Source organism: Trichoderma camerunense (assembly GCF_050948025.1).
Source record: "Trichoderma camerunense strain CBS 138272 chromosome Unknown V8C40scaffold_13, whole genome shotgun sequence".
Lineage (NCBI taxonomy): Eukaryota > Fungi > Ascomycota > Sordariomycetes > Hypocreales > Hypocreaceae > Trichoderma > Trichoderma camerunense.
In genome coordinates this window covers 684,973-700,837 of record NW_028145357.1, presented here as the reverse complement: position 1 = coordinate 700,837, position 15,865 = coordinate 684,973, and the positions used below count along the sequence as shown (strand labels likewise).

At 46.3% G+C, this 15,865-nt stretch overlaps 6 protein-coding genes across 6 annotated transcripts; 3 read left to right on the top strand and 3 right to left on the bottom strand.

The window, feature by feature from the left end:
• The first annotated feature begins 1,566 nt into the window (after positions 1–1,566).
• V8C40DRAFT_250385 (pyridoxal phosphate-dependent aminotransferase) lies at positions 1,567–3,238 on the top strand. The gene is made up of 4 exons (XM_083216965.1): positions 1,567–1,866; positions 1,923–2,148; positions 2,210–2,481; positions 2,542–3,238. Exons 1-4 carry the CDS (start codon positions 1,627–1,629, stop codon positions 3,154–3,156), a joined length of 1,353 nt encoding a protein of 450 aa, XP_083071283.1. The 5' UTR covers positions 1,567–1,626; the 3' UTR covers positions 3,157–3,238.
• V8C40DRAFT_54274 (fungal specific transcription factor domain-containing protein) lies at positions 3,175–5,432 on the bottom strand. Its single transcript, XM_083223105.1, has 4 exons — positions 4,545–5,432; positions 4,021–4,415; positions 3,239–3,962; positions 3,175–3,190 (listed from the first exon to the last, which is right to left on the bottom strand). Exons 1-3 carry the CDS (start codon positions 5,184–5,186, stop codon positions 3,242–3,244), a joined length of 1,758 nt encoding a protein of 585 aa, XP_083071282.1. The 5' UTR covers positions 5,187–5,432; the 3' UTR covers positions 3,175–3,190; positions 3,239–3,241.
• A 782-nt stretch (positions 5,433–6,214) lies between these two features.
• V8C40DRAFT_280767 (aromatic alcohol reductase) lies at positions 6,215–7,380 on the bottom strand (the record flags this gene model as incomplete). The annotated part of the gene is made up of 2 exons (XM_083221454.1): positions 7,141–7,380; positions 6,215–7,081 (listed from the first exon to the last, which is right to left on the bottom strand). The coding sequence occupies exons 1-2, from the start codon at positions 7,171–7,173 to the stop codon at positions 6,215–6,217; spliced, it is 900 nt and encodes a 299-aa protein (XP_083071281.1). The 5' UTR covers positions 7,174–7,380.
• A 152-nt stretch (positions 7,381–7,532) lies between these two features.
• V8C40DRAFT_250380 (Zn(II)2Cys6 transcription factor) lies at positions 7,533–9,707 on the top strand. Its single transcript, XM_083216964.1, has 5 exons — positions 7,533–7,723; positions 7,805–8,428; positions 8,514–8,849; positions 8,899–9,212; positions 9,265–9,707. Exons 1-5 carry the CDS (start codon positions 7,608–7,610, stop codon positions 9,360–9,362), a joined length of 1,488 nt encoding a protein of 495 aa, XP_083071280.1. The 5' UTR covers positions 7,533–7,607; the 3' UTR covers positions 9,363–9,707.
• On the bottom strand, positions 8,823–13,984 carry V8C40DRAFT_250378 (uncharacterized protein). Its single transcript, XM_083216963.1, has 2 exons — positions 8,899–13,984; positions 8,823–8,849 (listed from the first exon to the last, which is right to left on the bottom strand). The coding sequence occupies exon 1, from the start codon at positions 13,748–13,750 to the stop codon at positions 9,536–9,538; it is 4,215 nt and encodes a 1,404-aa protein (XP_083071279.1). The 5' UTR covers positions 13,751–13,984; the 3' UTR covers positions 8,823–8,849; positions 8,899–9,535.
• Positions 13,985–14,302: 318 nt separating this feature from the next.
• V8C40DRAFT_250377 (uncharacterized protein) lies at positions 14,303–15,603 on the top strand. The gene is made up of 5 exons (XM_083216962.1): positions 14,303–14,591; positions 14,653–14,789; positions 14,860–14,976; positions 15,042–15,200; positions 15,258–15,603. The coding sequence occupies exons 1-5, from the start codon at positions 14,521–14,523 to the stop codon at positions 15,470–15,472; spliced, it is 699 nt and encodes a 232-aa protein (XP_083071278.1). The 5' UTR covers positions 14,303–14,520; the 3' UTR covers positions 15,473–15,603.
• Positions 15,604–15,865: the final 262 nt, after the last annotated feature.

Below are 15,865 nucleotides of genomic sequence, written 5' to 3'. Positions count from 1 at the left end.
ACCACGTTTGCCCCTTTGCCACTGGAAAATTGCAATTTTCAGTCAGTACCATGCAATCTTCGGGGAATAGGGTTGGCTGGTGGTGCTATTGTCTCCGTTGGCTGTGTGAGTCTAGTATCTCGATAGCAGTAGAAGTCATGTAAATCACGCGTCTTTAGGAACTTATGAAGTAGTTGGTACGCATCCTACTGAGTATGGTGGTTTGAATAACGGACATTTGTGGGGGGTCATCGTTGATGGCATTTGAAAACCACATCAGCTGAACTTTACAGGGCTAACAGTGAATTGTTGGTGGAAGATGAATATCACCAGTGCATTGCGGAGTATGGTACAAGCTCCATATGGGTATCCAATACGATTCACCGCATGTCAACGATTCATCTATCTTGCATCTTGATAACTCTAGGGTGGGAATACACTTCTCGTTTTGTTCGGCCATCCACTTCCCTGTATGTGACTCTCCGGGACCGCCGCCGTCTGGACTCTTTTCCCATCACATCTCTCTATCTTGTCATTGTAAATTGTGCAAAGAATTGCATTAGCTATTAACCCGTCGGTCACAGCGAAGACGTTCTCATATTTGACATAGGACGCATTTGTCGCCTCCAACCCAGGGCCAAGAGTTGGCTTCAACGCATCGCATTGGTGGCTTGATTACGCTCGTATCTGTGCTTTAGCCAAGAACGATTAGTGAGATTTAGGTCAAAAGCCAAGATATTCTGGCCCCCATGAATACCCGCATGCATATTGGTTAAACCCCCATTGGGAATGGGTGCTTTTAAAAAATACATCTGCAGTACTCCACGCATCTTGTCCTGTAATCCTTGCTCTTTGCTCCATTTCAATAGCTACATGATTCGTATCAAATACCCGATGTGGCAACCATGCTTATCTCTGGTGGTCTACCATGTTTGAAGAATAGCTGTGATCAATACTTTAGATGCTGCTGGAAATTTTGGCATGGCAACTTTGAATGGTATAATTGAAAAGAATCATTGGGACAAGAGTGTCGTTATATCTGTGCCTAGCTATCGCTTTTTAACCTATCCCGTCCTGGCTGTGGTTAAAACCGTCGGGTATGCAACCCGCCTGCTCTTCATCTCAATCGCTGGTCAGGCAGCCCTCTCTCCATCAGCGTTTGCTGCGTATGTATAAAATTGCTGCTTCTCTGAAGTTGTACGCTTGGAGAAAGTTTTATCAAGGGCTGCAATAGTTCTGCCATTCTATATTTGTGGCCGACAACATGCCATCGTTCTAAAGGCGATGAGGCACCAATAAGACACGAAACTGGGACAATAGCGGCTAAAATGCACAGCCTTGTTTTCGAATCCTAATTAAGGCATTCTATGTTATATAGTTACCATTGATTGGCTGGACATAGATTGAGATGCAGCACGGAGCCGATCTACATACATGGCAGAGGGAAAGTCGGCCGGCGCCGCCACACCGGCATCTCCACAATCACAGCTGGCTCTCGGCGTTTTACAGCCGAACTGATGTAAACAATAAGAGCGTAGACTTGCATATATAATAAAGTAATTTTCAGACATGTTTGTTACGTCGATATATAATTTTGACATTCGGGATACATCGTTTCTCATCTTTGCGAGCAAGCCGATAGCTACAATGGGCTCCTATAATGCTGATTCCGGCGTATTGACTGCCTTGGCAAGTCAACTACGCCTTTCCGCCACTCTGGAAATCAATGAGCTTGTTCATCGGCAAGCCGCCAAAGGCCACAAAGTTGTCCATCTGGGATTTGGAGAAGCCACCTTTCCCATCCAGCAGAGCGTTATTACGGCCCACAGGCAAGCTAGCGATATCACCAGCTACCTCCCTGTGGCGGGACTGATGAAATTGAGAGAGGTATATATATTGGTACCGGCGAAGCGCTTGTTTTCTCACGTTAACTCATCAAACAGGCCGTTGCTGAATTTCAATCTCGTCGTCTCAATCATACGATTCATTCACGCCAGGTCGTAGTAGCTCCAGGATCGAAGCCATTACTGTTTGCACTCTTCGATATTCTTCAAGGAGATGTGCTTTTACCACGACCGTCGTGGGTTAGTTATGAGCCACAAATTCTTCACGCGAGTAAAAGAGTCTTTTGGGTTGAAACGGATGAAGTCGATCGCCATACCATCACAGGTTTGAAGCTACTTCCCACAGCTGGGTTATGTGAAGTTCATCTAGCTAACGAGTTACAAAGAATCTTCTCTTGAAACGGCATTTGAAAGAGGTGTAAGCGAAGGTGGAAACCCTCGAATTATGCTCATCAACAGTCCATCCAATCCGACCGGTCAGGCCTTTAGCCAACACGACATTGAGATTATCACTGCTTTTTGTCGGCGCCATAATATCACTCTCATCAGTGATGAAATTTACGCAGATATAAGCTTTTCAAAAAATCATGGCGCTACCCCTTGCTCGGCTTCTCAATTCGACGACGGCCAGAAGATCTTAACCGGCGGACTTTCTAAGGTACATATTCCTTCTCATGAAGCAATTGATATGGAAGGTTTTTGACTAACACTTTTATAGACTTATTCTGCTGGAGGATGGAGAGTAGGGTATGCGATTTTCCCCAACAACGAGTTTGGAGAAAAGGTGCAATCAGCAATATTAGCTTATGCTTCCGAATGCTGGTCTGCCGCCTCCGCTCCGGCACAAGAAGCCGCGGCTGTTGCATTTGCCACCAGCACAGAGATGGACTTGTATCGCAGTCAAGTTGTGGCCTTACACAAGCGATGCACGTTGGCCTTGTATAACGCCTTGCGTGAGTGCGGTCTTGCGGTTGCAGAGCCAAAGGGTGCTTTTTATGTGTATCCGTCTTTCCACCCTTATACGCAGCAGCTTGAGGCTCTTAGTATTTTCACTAGTCAACAGTTATCGCACTGGCTTATTGAAGAGTGCGGTGTCGCGGCTCTCCCAGGATCCGTTTTCGGGGAAGACGATAATGGGTTAATCGGCGGCCGCTATCGCTTGCGAATGGCCACAAGTTATCTCTACTTTCAAAGCCATGCTGAAAGATATGAGAGTGGATATAAGACTTTGGCCTTAGCTTCCGACACGAGTAACCCTTTAACGCTACCGCTGCTCGATGAAGCCATATTGGCAATACGGAAGGCTGTAGGAAAGCTCCGTGCGACGGCATAGTTCAGTGGGCGAATAGCTTACACTTCTGATTCTACTGGTGAATAATTAGAAAATTTCCTATAAAGATATTTTATATAATTACCATCTACTTGAATAACTCATTTGTGAGCAATTCCGTTGAGTTGATGGATGGTAATCCCTCCTCCGTTACTGACTGGCCTGGTGGAGCATCCAGACTAAGTTCATATGGAAACATATCCCAAAAGGTTTGCGTAGGATCCTGACCCATGAATTCTTTGAATATGTCAAAATAGTTCAAATCTTCCGCCAAGTTCAAGTTGAAGTCTGATGTATCAGCCGTGAAAATTTGATCGGATCCCAAGGTATTCTCCGCTACATTAGGATTTGTCGAAAACGCTGGGCTGCGAGTGGAAGCGTTCATCGTATGGGATGTTATGCTGGCAGAGATTATTCTCAGCGTATCATTTGCGAGTAACTCGAATTGAGAATCCAGCTTGGATACTAAATCTTCCCGTAGTCTTTCGTTCATTATAGCGAGACAGATGGAGCAATTCCTAGTCCATGAGTGGAGGTCGACAAGCAGAAATGGCGCCCCAACATGTGACAGAAGTCGTCGCAGCCCTGTTCTGGCTGTTACTAGCATCGTCAATCCCGCGAACAAAACTCCTTGGACTAGCATCCAGGAAAGCGGTACGTTGGTAACTCGCAGTACTTTTAGAACATCGTCGATATAGCTTCCCGCAGATCTAATGCATCGCTCCAGGGACTGGGCGGGAGGATTTGGGCAGAGTGGACTCGGTCTATGTAGAACGAATGTTGTGCCATGATAAAGGCGCTCCCAGTAGCTTTCAAGGGTTGATGTTAGCAGATGAAGCCTATGGTCAACAACACATTTGTTCATACCTATAGGGATAGGGATGTTGCCCTTCTGTATGAGAACTGAGTGGTATGTTGATGAGCCACTCATCTAGCTCTTCTTGTAAATTTGAGATCAATATTTGAGTTCGTTCAGTCGACATATTTCTGTTTCGATTATTCACACTATATATTTGAGCCACGACCCTGCTTTGGATCTGACGATGTTTGATGTGATGTAGGCTAAGAAGGTTCTCGCTCGTGGGCCTTGGGAGCTCAGTAGCAATATGTTCTTCACCGATGGATGGTGGCCGCCCAAGGTTATAAGCAAGACTAATTTCTACAACGTAAATGGTCCAGAATAATCGGTTGCTTTCGTCTTTGGCGGAACATGACTGGTCCCTCGTTTTGGGTGTACAATGCAACCCCGTTTCAACGGCCATCTTTGTGCACACATTAGTAACACAGAGCTTACAGTAGAAGTTAATTACACTTTGTGAGTGGATTACTCCAAGTGTAAAATTGGATAGAAAGATGGGAGAAAGCCCATTGAGAGAAGGGACCGTACATACCCTCATCGCAAGGCCAGCCAGCTGCCACTGGCTCGAGCCAATAGACCCATAAGAGCTGTAGATCGAAATCAAAACAATTATCTGTATAAATCTGACGCTGGGGTGCAACTTTTGAAAGTTTTCATTCATTAGTTGCAAAACCCGCATACAAAGCGACACGGGTGACGGTCGTGGAGAGGATATGCTAAACATTTTCTCTTGCTCAGGTTGCCCGCGCATTTGTTTCAGGGTGTTTTCGGCATTGATGGCTCCAAGAGCCATCACCAAATAAAAAAGCATCATATCTGTGGCAGTTTCAGGTTGTCGACGATATTCCGAGTTATCAAGGTCAGGCCCTTCGTTATGACTTGATACCATCATATCCAGATCATCGGAGGTTAGAATGGGATATACAGGCAGTATCCACATCTTGTACGATTCTGAAAAGAGATGAACATCGCTAGAGGAGAGTCGTAACATGGGGCTGACGATGCCTGTATCCGTGTCGCGACCGGAATCTGCGTGCTGCATGCTGGGTACAGTATTCGGCGAGCTTTGTGTTGTGATGCACGACCGCGCGAGCGCACTTGTATACGCAGCGAAAAAGGCGCCACTGGAAGGGCCAAGGTATCGCATCTCTCCAGTTGCATTTAGGGCTAGCATACCAATATCTGCAGCATGGCCGGCTTCAGCTGGAGCATCTTGTATGTCGTCGCGTGTGTCCGAAGGAGTAAGAGGTCCGCTTGGTTGTCGTGTAAGACCTTGCTCAGGGCCTGAGACCAAGCCATCATGGGCTGGTTGCAGAGGTGTCCCGGTTGGCACGTCTTTACACTGGAGATGGAAATTCCTGTAAACTTCGTCTTCAAGCCATATAGTTCTCTGTCGATAGTATTTGAGTTCACTACCATCAATTAACCGTCTGATTCTCCGATGGTAAGCTGGAATTTGAACAACTATTGCACATACACCAGGCTATCTCCCTTCCTGTGCCTTGTGTAGGGTTCGCAGTTCACCCCGGCTTTGTCGCAGGTTCGGCATCTCGGGTACCCAGAGCACTATTGCTATGTAAGTTTTCATGCCATGTTTATTCTACTGCCTTATCCTGGCTTTCGGGTTTCTTTTCCCTACCCGGATCTTTTTACCGTGACAGCGAACACACGCCTTAGCGGTCGCCATGTGTGTGGAGATAGAAGGGTTGTTGTAAGTGGAGAGAGCGGCTGGGAATGAGTTTCACATATCTGGTATGTCTGACAAGTGAAAGTGCAACGGAGCAGCTGCCGGTGATGAAATCCGATGAAAGAATGAAGACTTCAGGCAACTCCTGGGAGAGATCGATGTCACTGACAGCCAGGTCGAGTGGGCCCGGCGTTTTTTCGCCGAACTCTCTCCACATCATCGAGCTTCACACTTGCAAGCCCATGGACAGAGTTAGAATAGCGCAGGGCATAACACGCTAGAGATGACTATGGCTGGATGGAGCTTACACTAGGTGATTAATATTGGGGGCCAATGCTTGAGGACTCTATTCAGACTCTCTCTATTCAGTGCTTAGAAGCCTCAAGTATGCTTATCATGTGGAACAGTGCACTGGTATACAGTATCTATTTCTCTAGTAAACCACTATAGCATATTCAGTGTATATGTCCACTCATAGCATTGTCCATCTTCAAGTTCTGTCGCATGTAGCACTCTTAGTTGAGTTGCGCAGCGATCAAACTCTTGAGTGTCTCATCGGTAATTGGTTCAATACCAAGGAGCGAATTATCATTGTTGTCATATGCGCAGCCATATTCCTCGCCTCCAAAGGCAGTGCCGATTAATACGTTCCCAATAGCTTGGAAGCCGCCGTCTCCAGAGGCGACTGCATCGAGGCCTTGCTTGAGAATGTCCGATGCTTTGATATTGCTAACGGTCCATGTTATCTCCGGCTTGATTTCTTTTGCAATGTCATAGATTTGTTTCTGTGTCAAAATTGTCGCCGAGACGTAGACGACCCGGTTTTTGGTCTCATCTGGATTCTTCAATACTCCCGCAACGGCCGTCCCAATACTCGCCAAGGGGGAAGTGCTGATCCTATTATTGCCTTCGTCCATTAAAGTAACCGAATGCTCTTTAAAGTTGACAACTGCGGGAGTCATCAACACGTACTCCAAAAAGCTTCCAATCGCTACAATGGTGTAGGACAAAGCACCCGTAGCTGCCTTTTCTTCGAGGTACTGCCGAACGGTTGCCAATGTGGAATAGAAGGGATAGCCTGAGACCTTGGGGCTAGTCGTGCACACTCCATAGTCCGAAGGAATAAATCGTTGAACACCAGCGGCAATTGCTGCATCGATTAGAAGTTTTTGGGCTTCTAAGCCAGCTTTCCCAACAGTCGATACCATAGCATCCTGATTTTGAAGTGCTGACGTCAAAGAGCTCACAGAGGTAAAATCCACCTCTTTTACCGTGATTTGGGAATCGTAAGCTCCAGGCTTTTGAGAACGTGTAAGAACCGTAACATTAAAGTTAGCCTGAAGGAGCGCCTTCAAAACATATGATCCAATGTTGCCAGAGGCCTATGCAAATTAGCTTTCAAACTATGTCTTCGAAATAGCAATCTATTCTCTTTACTCACACCAGCAACCGCGACATTTCGAATTACAGCCATGGTGGATGGTTAATCGGTCGAGACTTGTTTAGAAATGAGTGCTATTGTGTAATGAGACGATGAGCTGTGTGAAAAGTGCCTTGAACATCTGGGAATTATGATCATTTTATATATTCAATCCGATTCAACGTGAAAAAATTCCCTCCGTAACTTGGTAATCTCAATCAATTACACACGACAAGTCTTCGTGAAGCCATTCCCGCTATCCGCTAATATGATTGACTTAAAGCCCGACGCCTCCTGCGGCAATTGTCCGCAACCATCCCCACAGGTCGGCAATAGACCGCAAGCCCGTATGACTAATGCGGCCCTATATATTATTTCGCGTCCGCATGTCCGCTGATTGAGTTCGGGACTGTCAATGTGCGCTGGACATCAATCCGCAGGATAGGGATTTCAGGTACTTTATCTCGGGTTTTCCTAAGGAACTCATTATGAGGTCAACGGATAGGGCACAGAAACCCGCCAATGCTAGGAAGGCGTGTTTACGATGCCGCCGGTCTAAGAGGAAGTGTGACAGAGCACTACCAAAATGTCTTCTATGTACGCGGTGAGTATTACAAAACCGATTTATAACATCGACAAATGTTTCTATCTATCTCGTAAACTAATAATTACGTGGCCTTCTTAGTCGACAAGAAGACTGTCAGTATGAGACCATAACCTTGTCGTCTTCAGGATCCGTGACATCCCTTACCGCGAATACGACAATCTCTCCGGATGAGGCTCTCTGTCCGCAACGGATCAAGGCCGCTATTGTCGGAAAATTGCGAGAAACTGAGCCTAAGGATGCGGCGCTTGCATATTATCGGACTATGCAGCCTTGGTTCCCTATCATTGCAGAGTCAAAACTAGGCGACCAACTTCCGGCCAATTGGGATGATGCAACACTCGATTTCACTTTATTGTGTTCAACCATTATGGTAATTTGCACTACTCCAGAATCAAGCACCTGGATGAATAGCAATGATTCTCTATTGAAGGATCTGTACCTTTCTACCAAAAGCTGGATCGCATTACTCGAGGGGATCGGAGTCAACTCAACGGAAGTTGTTCAGTCCAGACTATTCCTTACAGTGTTTGAAGTCACACACGGGTTATATCCTGCAGCTTACATATCAATAAGTGGGGTGGTGAGAGCAGCAGAGATTCTTAAGAGAGGTAGGGACTTGGAAACTCGCTCGAGTGAGCCCTCCTCAGAGGAGGAACGGGTAGAACTCTGCATGACGTGGGCAGCGATTAAGGTTATGGATAGGTGAGTTACACGAGATGATACACTACGCACCTTGACGCTATCCATAAAAAAGGTAAACAAGGTACTTGCTGACAGGTTTATTCAGATATATTGCCATCGAAAACGGCAAATATCCTCCAGTCTCTAGACGCATCCATACCAACGAACCCGATTTGCCTTATTCGGAGCTCCCATTCGCCGTTTGCCCAGTTTTCAGGTCTACTCCCTTTTCACCTCAGCGTCAGTTTTTACGGTTATACGAAGCAACAAATCTTCTGGACCGAGTTCATTTAACTATCTATGAGCCGACACCGCGAATTGCATTCAATCTTGAAGAAGGAGCCCTTCTGGTAAACACATTAGTGTCATTGAGAACTGTGATACTTGGAGAGGCGCCAGAAGACTCAAGAATATACGCCAGTGGTCTTCTCATCTGTAATATGTAAGTATTATCCCAATTCTTGGAGTGATCAAGATTTACAAGTTGGTAGTGGTCTTCTTCTCGTATACGATAAATGCGACAGAGAACGAACATTAAATTATAACATGAAAGAACACTGGATCGCAGCCACTCTACCGTTACAAAATATAATTAAAGACGTATCCCACCTAATTCAACCGCTGAATGATATCGACGACAACTCCCTGGACAGTCTCCCGCCATTTGTCCAATTTCTGATGTACAAAGCTGCAAAAGTTTTAACCAATTCTATGAGAGATGAAACCAGCTTCAATACGAACATTCAGATTCTCAAGTCATTGCGAGATTTCTTGAATCTCATGCAAACACGGTGGCTTGCTGCAAGTAAGAAAATGTAGTTACCATATTATTGCATCACATGCTCACTAATCTTTAGGCCGTTATTTAGGCCTCTTAGATGAAGATACTACCCCAAGAATCTTCAAAGCGTTGGAAAGAGAGAGATTAGAAGATGAGTCATCGGTTTCTTCATAGTCAACTCGACGAAATGATGAACAGACTGGTGGCTGCAATTTGATGGCCTCTGCTTAGAGATGAACTATCGTTATAAACCAATGGACTCACGTGTACAATTAACTTCACAGAAATACCATCTAATGGAGCAATTAGGCTCACCAGAAGTGTTTTGCATTCATTCTTTGAGTCCTCTAAAACATATGTACTCTCTTTCCAGAATGGAACATGGCGGGAAGGAATCCTTTGTTCTCATCAAGATTCTCTACAGCGCTCTGGAGAATCTTTGGCGTCTTCTTGAGGACCGAAACCGCAAGATACTTGTCCATATGCTTAGCTTGCATCTCAAAAAACTTTTCATAAGCTGCTAAAACAGTGTAATGACCAAGTGATATTGCCGCCTCTTTTGCATGCTCGAGGAAGTCGTCGAAAAAGTTGTCTTCGTCTTCATCATCAACGTCGGCGACATTGGCTTTTGTATCATTGACAGCTTCAGTGCTTGTCGAGAATGGGAACCTCTTCGAGAGAGGCGACATCGGAGAGAAACTCTTGGCTGTCTCGAATCTCTGGAGTCCCGCATCGGTAAGCTTGTCATAGCTATCATTTGCCAGATTTGTAGCTTTTGACAGCTTCTCTTCACCTTGCTTCGCATTTTCAGAGCTCTTGATGTATGTCTCCAGGATCTTACACATCTTTCTCTTCTTGCGGTCCATGTATATCTGCCACGCACTCATGAGTCCAGGTTCCACAGCAGAGTTGGTAAAGTCGATTTCAGTAGCAGCTATGCGCTGGCCATAGAATTGATGCGTTGAGCCCAATTCGAGGAAACAGAGAAACCACTTTGCTCCCGGAACTCCAGAGAACCGCGCCAGTACCCATTCTCCAGCAACAAGCTGAAGCTGTGACTCTTGGATATAGTCGAGCATTCTGACGACTGTTTTCTCTTCCTTTGTGGCGCGTATGTAGTCCGTCGTATCCTTTTCTTCTGCTTGTTTGTCTTGGTTGCCTTTGCCAATCGTGGTGTTTGCGACCAAGTTCATTCCTCCTTCTACCACTTGGTCCACGCTTTGAAGCTCGATGCTTCCCTGAAGCTTCTTGGCTCTGGTGGTTTCCTTAATGATCTTATCTTCAGTCACCTTTTCTACGTCCAATTGCGTTCTCAAGATGCGCTGTTCACACGCAAAATGCACGGCGACATTCGCAAACCCGGTGCTGATAGTGCACCAACCAGAAATCTTTTGCTTCGGACTGGTTGCCTTTGCCACTTGCCGCACCAGTTTCTCCCGGTCAATCATTGTCACAACAATTCGCTGGATGTCAAAGATGCCTTCAATTCCAGAGCTATTGACGATGATCGGGTTTGGACACGCCAGGTTTTCGGCCGTAATCTTCTCGCCGTCGTCACTCATCTGTCTCTCCAGTCCCTCAGGCTCAATGACGTTGAAAGCGATGTCTTTTATCTTCTTTGGTAGAGGATTTTCTTTTTCGACTTGTGATTTCTCGGCATCGCGCATAACCCTCATATACTCAGTCACGCCCGAGTCAAGTTGTTTCCATTCAGGCTCTGCTGGCGCAGGCGGTGCAGGCGGCGCTGCGGGCGGAGGGGGTGCTGCTTCCTGCGGCACAGCTTTCTCCGATGTCTTGGAGGAAAACTTGCCGAATCCTGATTTGATGTTTTTGCTTAGTCCAAATCCTGGAAGACTTGAGGTCACTTTCTCAGAGGAGGACTTCAGGCTCGGAAGAGACGGTGTCAAATTGAGCGACCAGGAAGACTTCTCGTCACTGTTCGTTGCATCCTTCGAGCCGTCACTCTGGTCGGATGCTGATTTCTTAAGCTGCGCGCAGTGTAACTTGACATAAAGAAGAATTTTGCCAATGTTAACCAGCTGTGGCTGAAGGTTCTCAAAGGAAGAGTTGGTTATGAACGATGTTATTTCTCGCACCCAATGCAGAGGTATACTCTCACGTCTCTTGTCTTTCACGCAGTCTATCGCATCGCGGAGCATTTGGATGATACCATGATAAGTGACCATCGTCTGTTTTCGGTCCTGTCTCACTTTTGCTGAGATCATCATATTGTATCGCCGACCACGATCTTCATCAGTCCCGTATGCCTTGTGAGACGCGGGATACATGGATCGACCACGAACAGGGCTTCCCATCTCTGCTCCCGCCCAATTGAATACGGACACATCATTATGGGTGACGATAACTTCGTCCAAAAGGCGAGCAAGAGCTTTCGCGTAACCTTCCGCATGGAACGATGGGAATCGAACACCAAGAATACCCATGAGAGCATAGACGTGGTCGACTGGAACAGTGGCAACTCGACTGCAAGACAGTTGCAGAACGAGCTGCGCGGGGAATCCAGTGCGAGCGATTCCGCTTTTCCACGTTGTGAGTGGTCTCACGCCTCCAAATTCGGCAATAAACCGCCTGTCAGAGACGATGAGATCACCTACTTTCGCGACAAGACAAAGTAAGAGGAATTTGATGACTTCTTCGGTATCATTCACATCACTCGAACTTGCATCGCTATATGGATTAGGCAGGTGGCTTTTCTTGAGCTCTGCTAGGAGACGTATTCCACCCTCGTCTAATCCGTGATGTTTGCTTCTATCCAAATCGGAGGCCGCGAGATAGACAGCTCGTGAAATCTCGGATGTAGCGGTCTCTACCGTCATATTGGCTGGAAAGCGAAACCCCAGAGCATTGAGTATAGAGATAAGCTGTATCGACTCTCTAACTTGCTCTGCTTCGATCTGGTAACTTGTTTCCCAGCGGCCACCGTTGTTGCTCTCATTGACAAGTCCAATGTCTGTTTCTCGTAAATACGGAATAAGAGCGTTGAAATCCCCAATTTTCCACTGAGAAAGCTTTGCGTGGTGAATGACTTCTGGTGGGCCTGCGTAGATGTTTGATTCGATTCCCTGGGTATGAAGTTCGATGAATGGAACTAGGGGATATATATCCCCAAGATTTTCAATGGGACGACTGAGAGGCGTCCACTCCGAGTTGACAAAATATGTCATTTTGCTCATGACTAATTCCTGTAACGTCCATGCTCGGCTTGCCCACTCAATTGTAGATTTGATCTCTTGGAAGCTCGGGATGTTAGGAGTTGCAGCCGGCGCTTTGTCTCCGCTGTTCTTCACCTCTCTCCCAAATTTGAGCCAGTCGTCAATCGCGTCAGCTTCTCGCCAATTTGTATCCAAATGCACAAGACAAAACTCCGCATTTGAATACCAATCGCCCATCAACGACAAAGACTGGGATAATTCTCCGTAATTCTTCTTGTCGATACAACAGGTGTCAGACCAGATGTAGCGAGCCCCACGTCTCTGGAAATGACTTGTCCGGAATATTCTTTGCGCCTCTTTCATCGAATTGTGTAATTTGATAGCTGACTTCCATCTCTGTAGCCGACGGATCAACTCATCCACTTCATCACCGAGGCGGTTGCTCTTTTGGAAGACTTGAGTACGTTCCCCAACAGCCTTCTGCTTTATAAGCAAATCCTCAAAGTCCTTCTCTGCTTGGGCGTATTCTTTCTCTGCCTTGCTAACGACCGTAGATGTGGTAGCATGATTCGAGCTATCTGGCTGTAGCATGTCAGGACCACCACTGACGATGCCTTCCGCAGTTGCAGTAGGAATTTCTGCATTTTGTGAATCTTGCGTATTGCCGTCAACAACTTTCCCGGCGCGGTGGATTATGGTGTCAAACATCTTCTTCTCGATTTTACTCAGATCAACCCGTGATTTCTTGGAATCTCGGGATTGCCGGGCCGAATTCATTTTCCATTTCATTTCGTTGGCTTCAACCTTTCTCTTAATAAGTTCTTCCACGCTCAAGCCCTCCGATTCTTGTTGCAAGATCATCTCGATTATTTGTTGTTGGTCGATTATATCGAGTTTACACTGCTCAAGAACCAGAGAAATATCATCGCTCTGGGCAGCTAGAGTCTCGATATTGGAGGCAGCCCCTGTTCTGGTCCTTATGCGCTCCATATGCTTCTCCCTGGCACGCATAAAATGGGCCAGGGTGATTTCGTCTCCTTTCCAACGATGAGACAGTATGCAATATGAGTCAAGATGGGAAATGTTCCACGCATCGACTATGTTGCCAGTATCAAGGTCGATCATACGTAACGGCCGTTGGGGCCGCTCCGTATCTGGAGCCTCGAGAAACTCAATGTCTTGCAGGGTAGAGAGAGCACTATCTTTTGTCCGTGTGAAAGTTGGCTTGAAATCCGGGACAAACCATAGGTTCAAGGCTGCTCGGAGCTTCTCTGGACTGCTGCCGATATCATCAAAGATCTTCTTGATCTTTTCAGGCGTGATATCCGTGTAGTTGCTCAGGTCAGTGACCCTTGCAATCTTATCGGATATACTGGTCATCGAGGCCATGGTGATCAAAATGGATGGCTAGTACCAGCCTCTTGGTGTGCAAATACCCAGGAAATGAAAGGATGACCACCGTTGTTTTGTTTCTCTGAAGAAACTCCAACGTGGGCTTCGGGCAAATATAATACCCCTCAAAGCAATTGGGTACATGCGGCTGAATATGTGATGAGGTTGTCCCGCGAATTGGGGCGCGGAGACAGAGCTGGCAGATGCGCTAAGACGTCAACTCGATTAGCCGCAATTGCCATAGATGATAAATCAGACCTTTATCTGAAGAGCAACAAACTCATAGCCTATAACTCTCTGCCACGTTGGTCCTTTGTGTTGCATTTTTTCAGCTGGTCATCATTTGTTGGGTCGCTTGGGATACGGATGCCTTGGGATGCCTTCCAGCTGCTATGTCATTGGCGCCGTTGAAGAGGCGCAATTAGCCTGCATCGGTAGGCTGTCTTTATTCGGAAATAGCTCTTGGAGAGCCCGGAAATGCTCGTACATATGCAGCAATGACGGCCAACTGGTGGGTCAGTAGGATGGATCAACCTGCTGAATGGTGCCCCGAGCTAGCCCAAGGCTCTCGTTTCTAGCGTGTGATTCAGGCAGGATAGGAGGAGTCAAATTATCGCCATCACTCTCCTTCTACCGGGGTCTCTCCCGAATCCCCAGCTTCTTACAAAATTCCCAGAACTCTACTCACAGCCCGAGAGGAATCTGCAGTGTGTCCTTCATGAGAACTCTTTATTTTCATCATCTACAACCTTCTACATATCTTTAACATGGCGTCGTACCATAGAGTTCTAATGACCTTTGATAGGTCAGTGACACAAAAAAGTGTAGAGTGCAATTAGTGAGTATGTATTCCATAATCTCATTTATATGCATTCTAACAAATCTCCTTTCTTTGACAGTGACATTCACCCTTGGGATGTGCTGATAGATGGGTCACGATGGAATGGAAAGATAAGACTCATCGGCTACGTCGATGTGTTTTTTCTCATCTGTTACTCAGGAGAGTCCCGCTTCGAGAAGGGCATCATTATATACAGTGAGTCTTTCCCACTCGGCAATCTATGATGATTCCAAATGATACGCAACTCTGCTCACAATCTATTTAGAGGATGATGAGATTATCCAAAAGTTGATGGAAAGTGCGGGCGTGACACCAGAAGGTCTCGGCTTGCAGCTCATGAACGAAAAGGAAGTCAAGGCAGCAGAAGGTGGACGAAAGGAAGGTACGTGAGATTATTTGAGTGCTAAACCTTTCAGCTTTCGCAAAGGCTCATTTCCTGAATTATAGTGTTGAAAAAGTATTTCGACTTCCAATCAGTGAAAGGAGGTCTTGACTACACAATCACAAGCCTCGGTCATGAAGTGGGGGTCAAGACGGAATACGATGCCTCAACTTTGAGGAAATACGTCATCAAAATTCGCAAAGGCAGAGATTCTATAATGAAACGTAAGCTTTGCTTAAATACTACCGTGTCATGGCAACATCTAACGAGCGAATTATTAGCGAGAGTTCGGAGAGGGGTCAGTCAACATGACCTCTTCGACCTCATGCACGACGCGGTTCGGTTGGGAATCATCACGCAAGCCGAGCTTATCGGTCAAATCATTGGAAAGACCATTGGCGGATCGACGATGGAAGACGTTACATCGAAATATCTTGATGCTCTAATTGGAGCGAGGAACTCCAAGAATGTTGCACTGGAGGCTGACAGACAATGAGCCGCTGCTCCGTAGATACAAGAGTAGAGTACCACACGTAGAGCGGCTTATATACAGAGTATGTACCTATATTGCTAGACTCTCATTATAAATTGACTTCTGGGGCAATATAAACAGATCCATTTATTTTATCCACTGGTTCAACCCCGTTCCATGATGCTGGTACTCTTGAGCCTCAATCATTATAGAGTTGCATGTCATGCCTCCACTCCCACTCTTGCGGTGGTCACCAATGTGCGCTCTGTCACAAATTACCAGCCAATCACTGAGCCTTGTAAGCTACCTTGGTCTCAGAATCAACAACTTCATCACCCAATAGATCTTGCCTCTCGTTTGTCTAGCCACAGGCTTCACTCAGCTGCGTTCATTTTAGCCGGACTAACCAAAAACGAA

What these genes read in the sequence shown, in the direction of transcription:
- V8C40DRAFT_250385 (XM_083216965.1), top strand. Translation starts at nt 1,627, where the DNA reads ATGGGCTCCTATAATGCTGATTCCGGCGTATTGACTGCCTTGGCAAGT. An exon ending in CGATCGCCATACCATCACAG is followed by an intron (nt 2,149 to 2,209) that starts GTTTGAAGCTAC and finishes CGAGTTACAAAG; the next exon opens with AATCTTCTCTTGAAACGGCA. An exon ending in TAACCGGCGGACTTTCTAAG is followed by an intron (nt 2,482 to 2,541) that starts GTACATATTCCT and finishes ACACTTTTATAG; the next exon opens with ACTTATTCTGCTGGAGGATG.
- V8C40DRAFT_54274 (XM_083223105.1), bottom strand. Translation starts at nt 5,186, where the DNA reads ATGCTAGCCCTAAATGCAACTGGAGAGATGCGATACCTTGGCCCTTCC. An exon ending in TGGCTGGCCTTGCGATGAGG is followed by an intron (nt 4,416 to 4,544) that starts GTATGTACGGTC and finishes GTGTGCACAAAG; the next exon opens with ATGGCCGTTGAAACGGGGTT. An exon ending in CAACATCCCTATCCCTATAG is followed by an intron (nt 3,963 to 4,020) that starts GTATGAACAAAT and finishes AACCCTTGAAAG; the next exon opens with CTACTGGGAGCGCCTTTATC.
- V8C40DRAFT_250380 (XM_083216964.1), top strand. Translation starts at nt 7,608, where the DNA reads ATGAGGTCAACGGATAGGGCACAGAAACCCGCCAATGCTAGGAAGGCG. An exon ending in GGTCTTCTCATCTGTAATAT is followed by an intron (nt 8,850 to 8,898) that starts GTAAGTATTATC and finishes ACAAGTTGGTAG; the next exon opens with TGGTCTTCTTCTCGTATACG. An exon ending in AACACGGTGGCTTGCTGCAA is followed by an intron (nt 9,213 to 9,264) that starts GTAAGAAAATGT and finishes ACTAATCTTTAG; the next exon opens with GCCGTTATTTAGGCCTCTTA.
- V8C40DRAFT_250378 (XM_083216963.1), bottom strand. Translation starts at nt 13,750, where the DNA reads ATGGCCTCGATGACCAGTATATCCGATAAGATTGCAAGGGTCACTGAC.
- V8C40DRAFT_250377 (XM_083216962.1), top strand. Translation starts at nt 14,521, where the DNA reads ATGGCGTCGTACCATAGAGTTCTAATGACCTTTGATAGGTCAGTGACA. An exon ending in AGAAGGTGGACGAAAGGAAG is followed by an intron (nt 14,977 to 15,041) that starts GTACGTGAGATT and finishes CCTGAATTATAG; the next exon opens with TGTTGAAAAAGTATTTCGAC. An exon ending in CAGAGATTCTATAATGAAAC is followed by an intron (nt 15,201 to 15,257) that starts GTAAGCTTTGCT and finishes GCGAATTATTAG; the next exon opens with CGAGAGTTCGGAGAGGGGTC.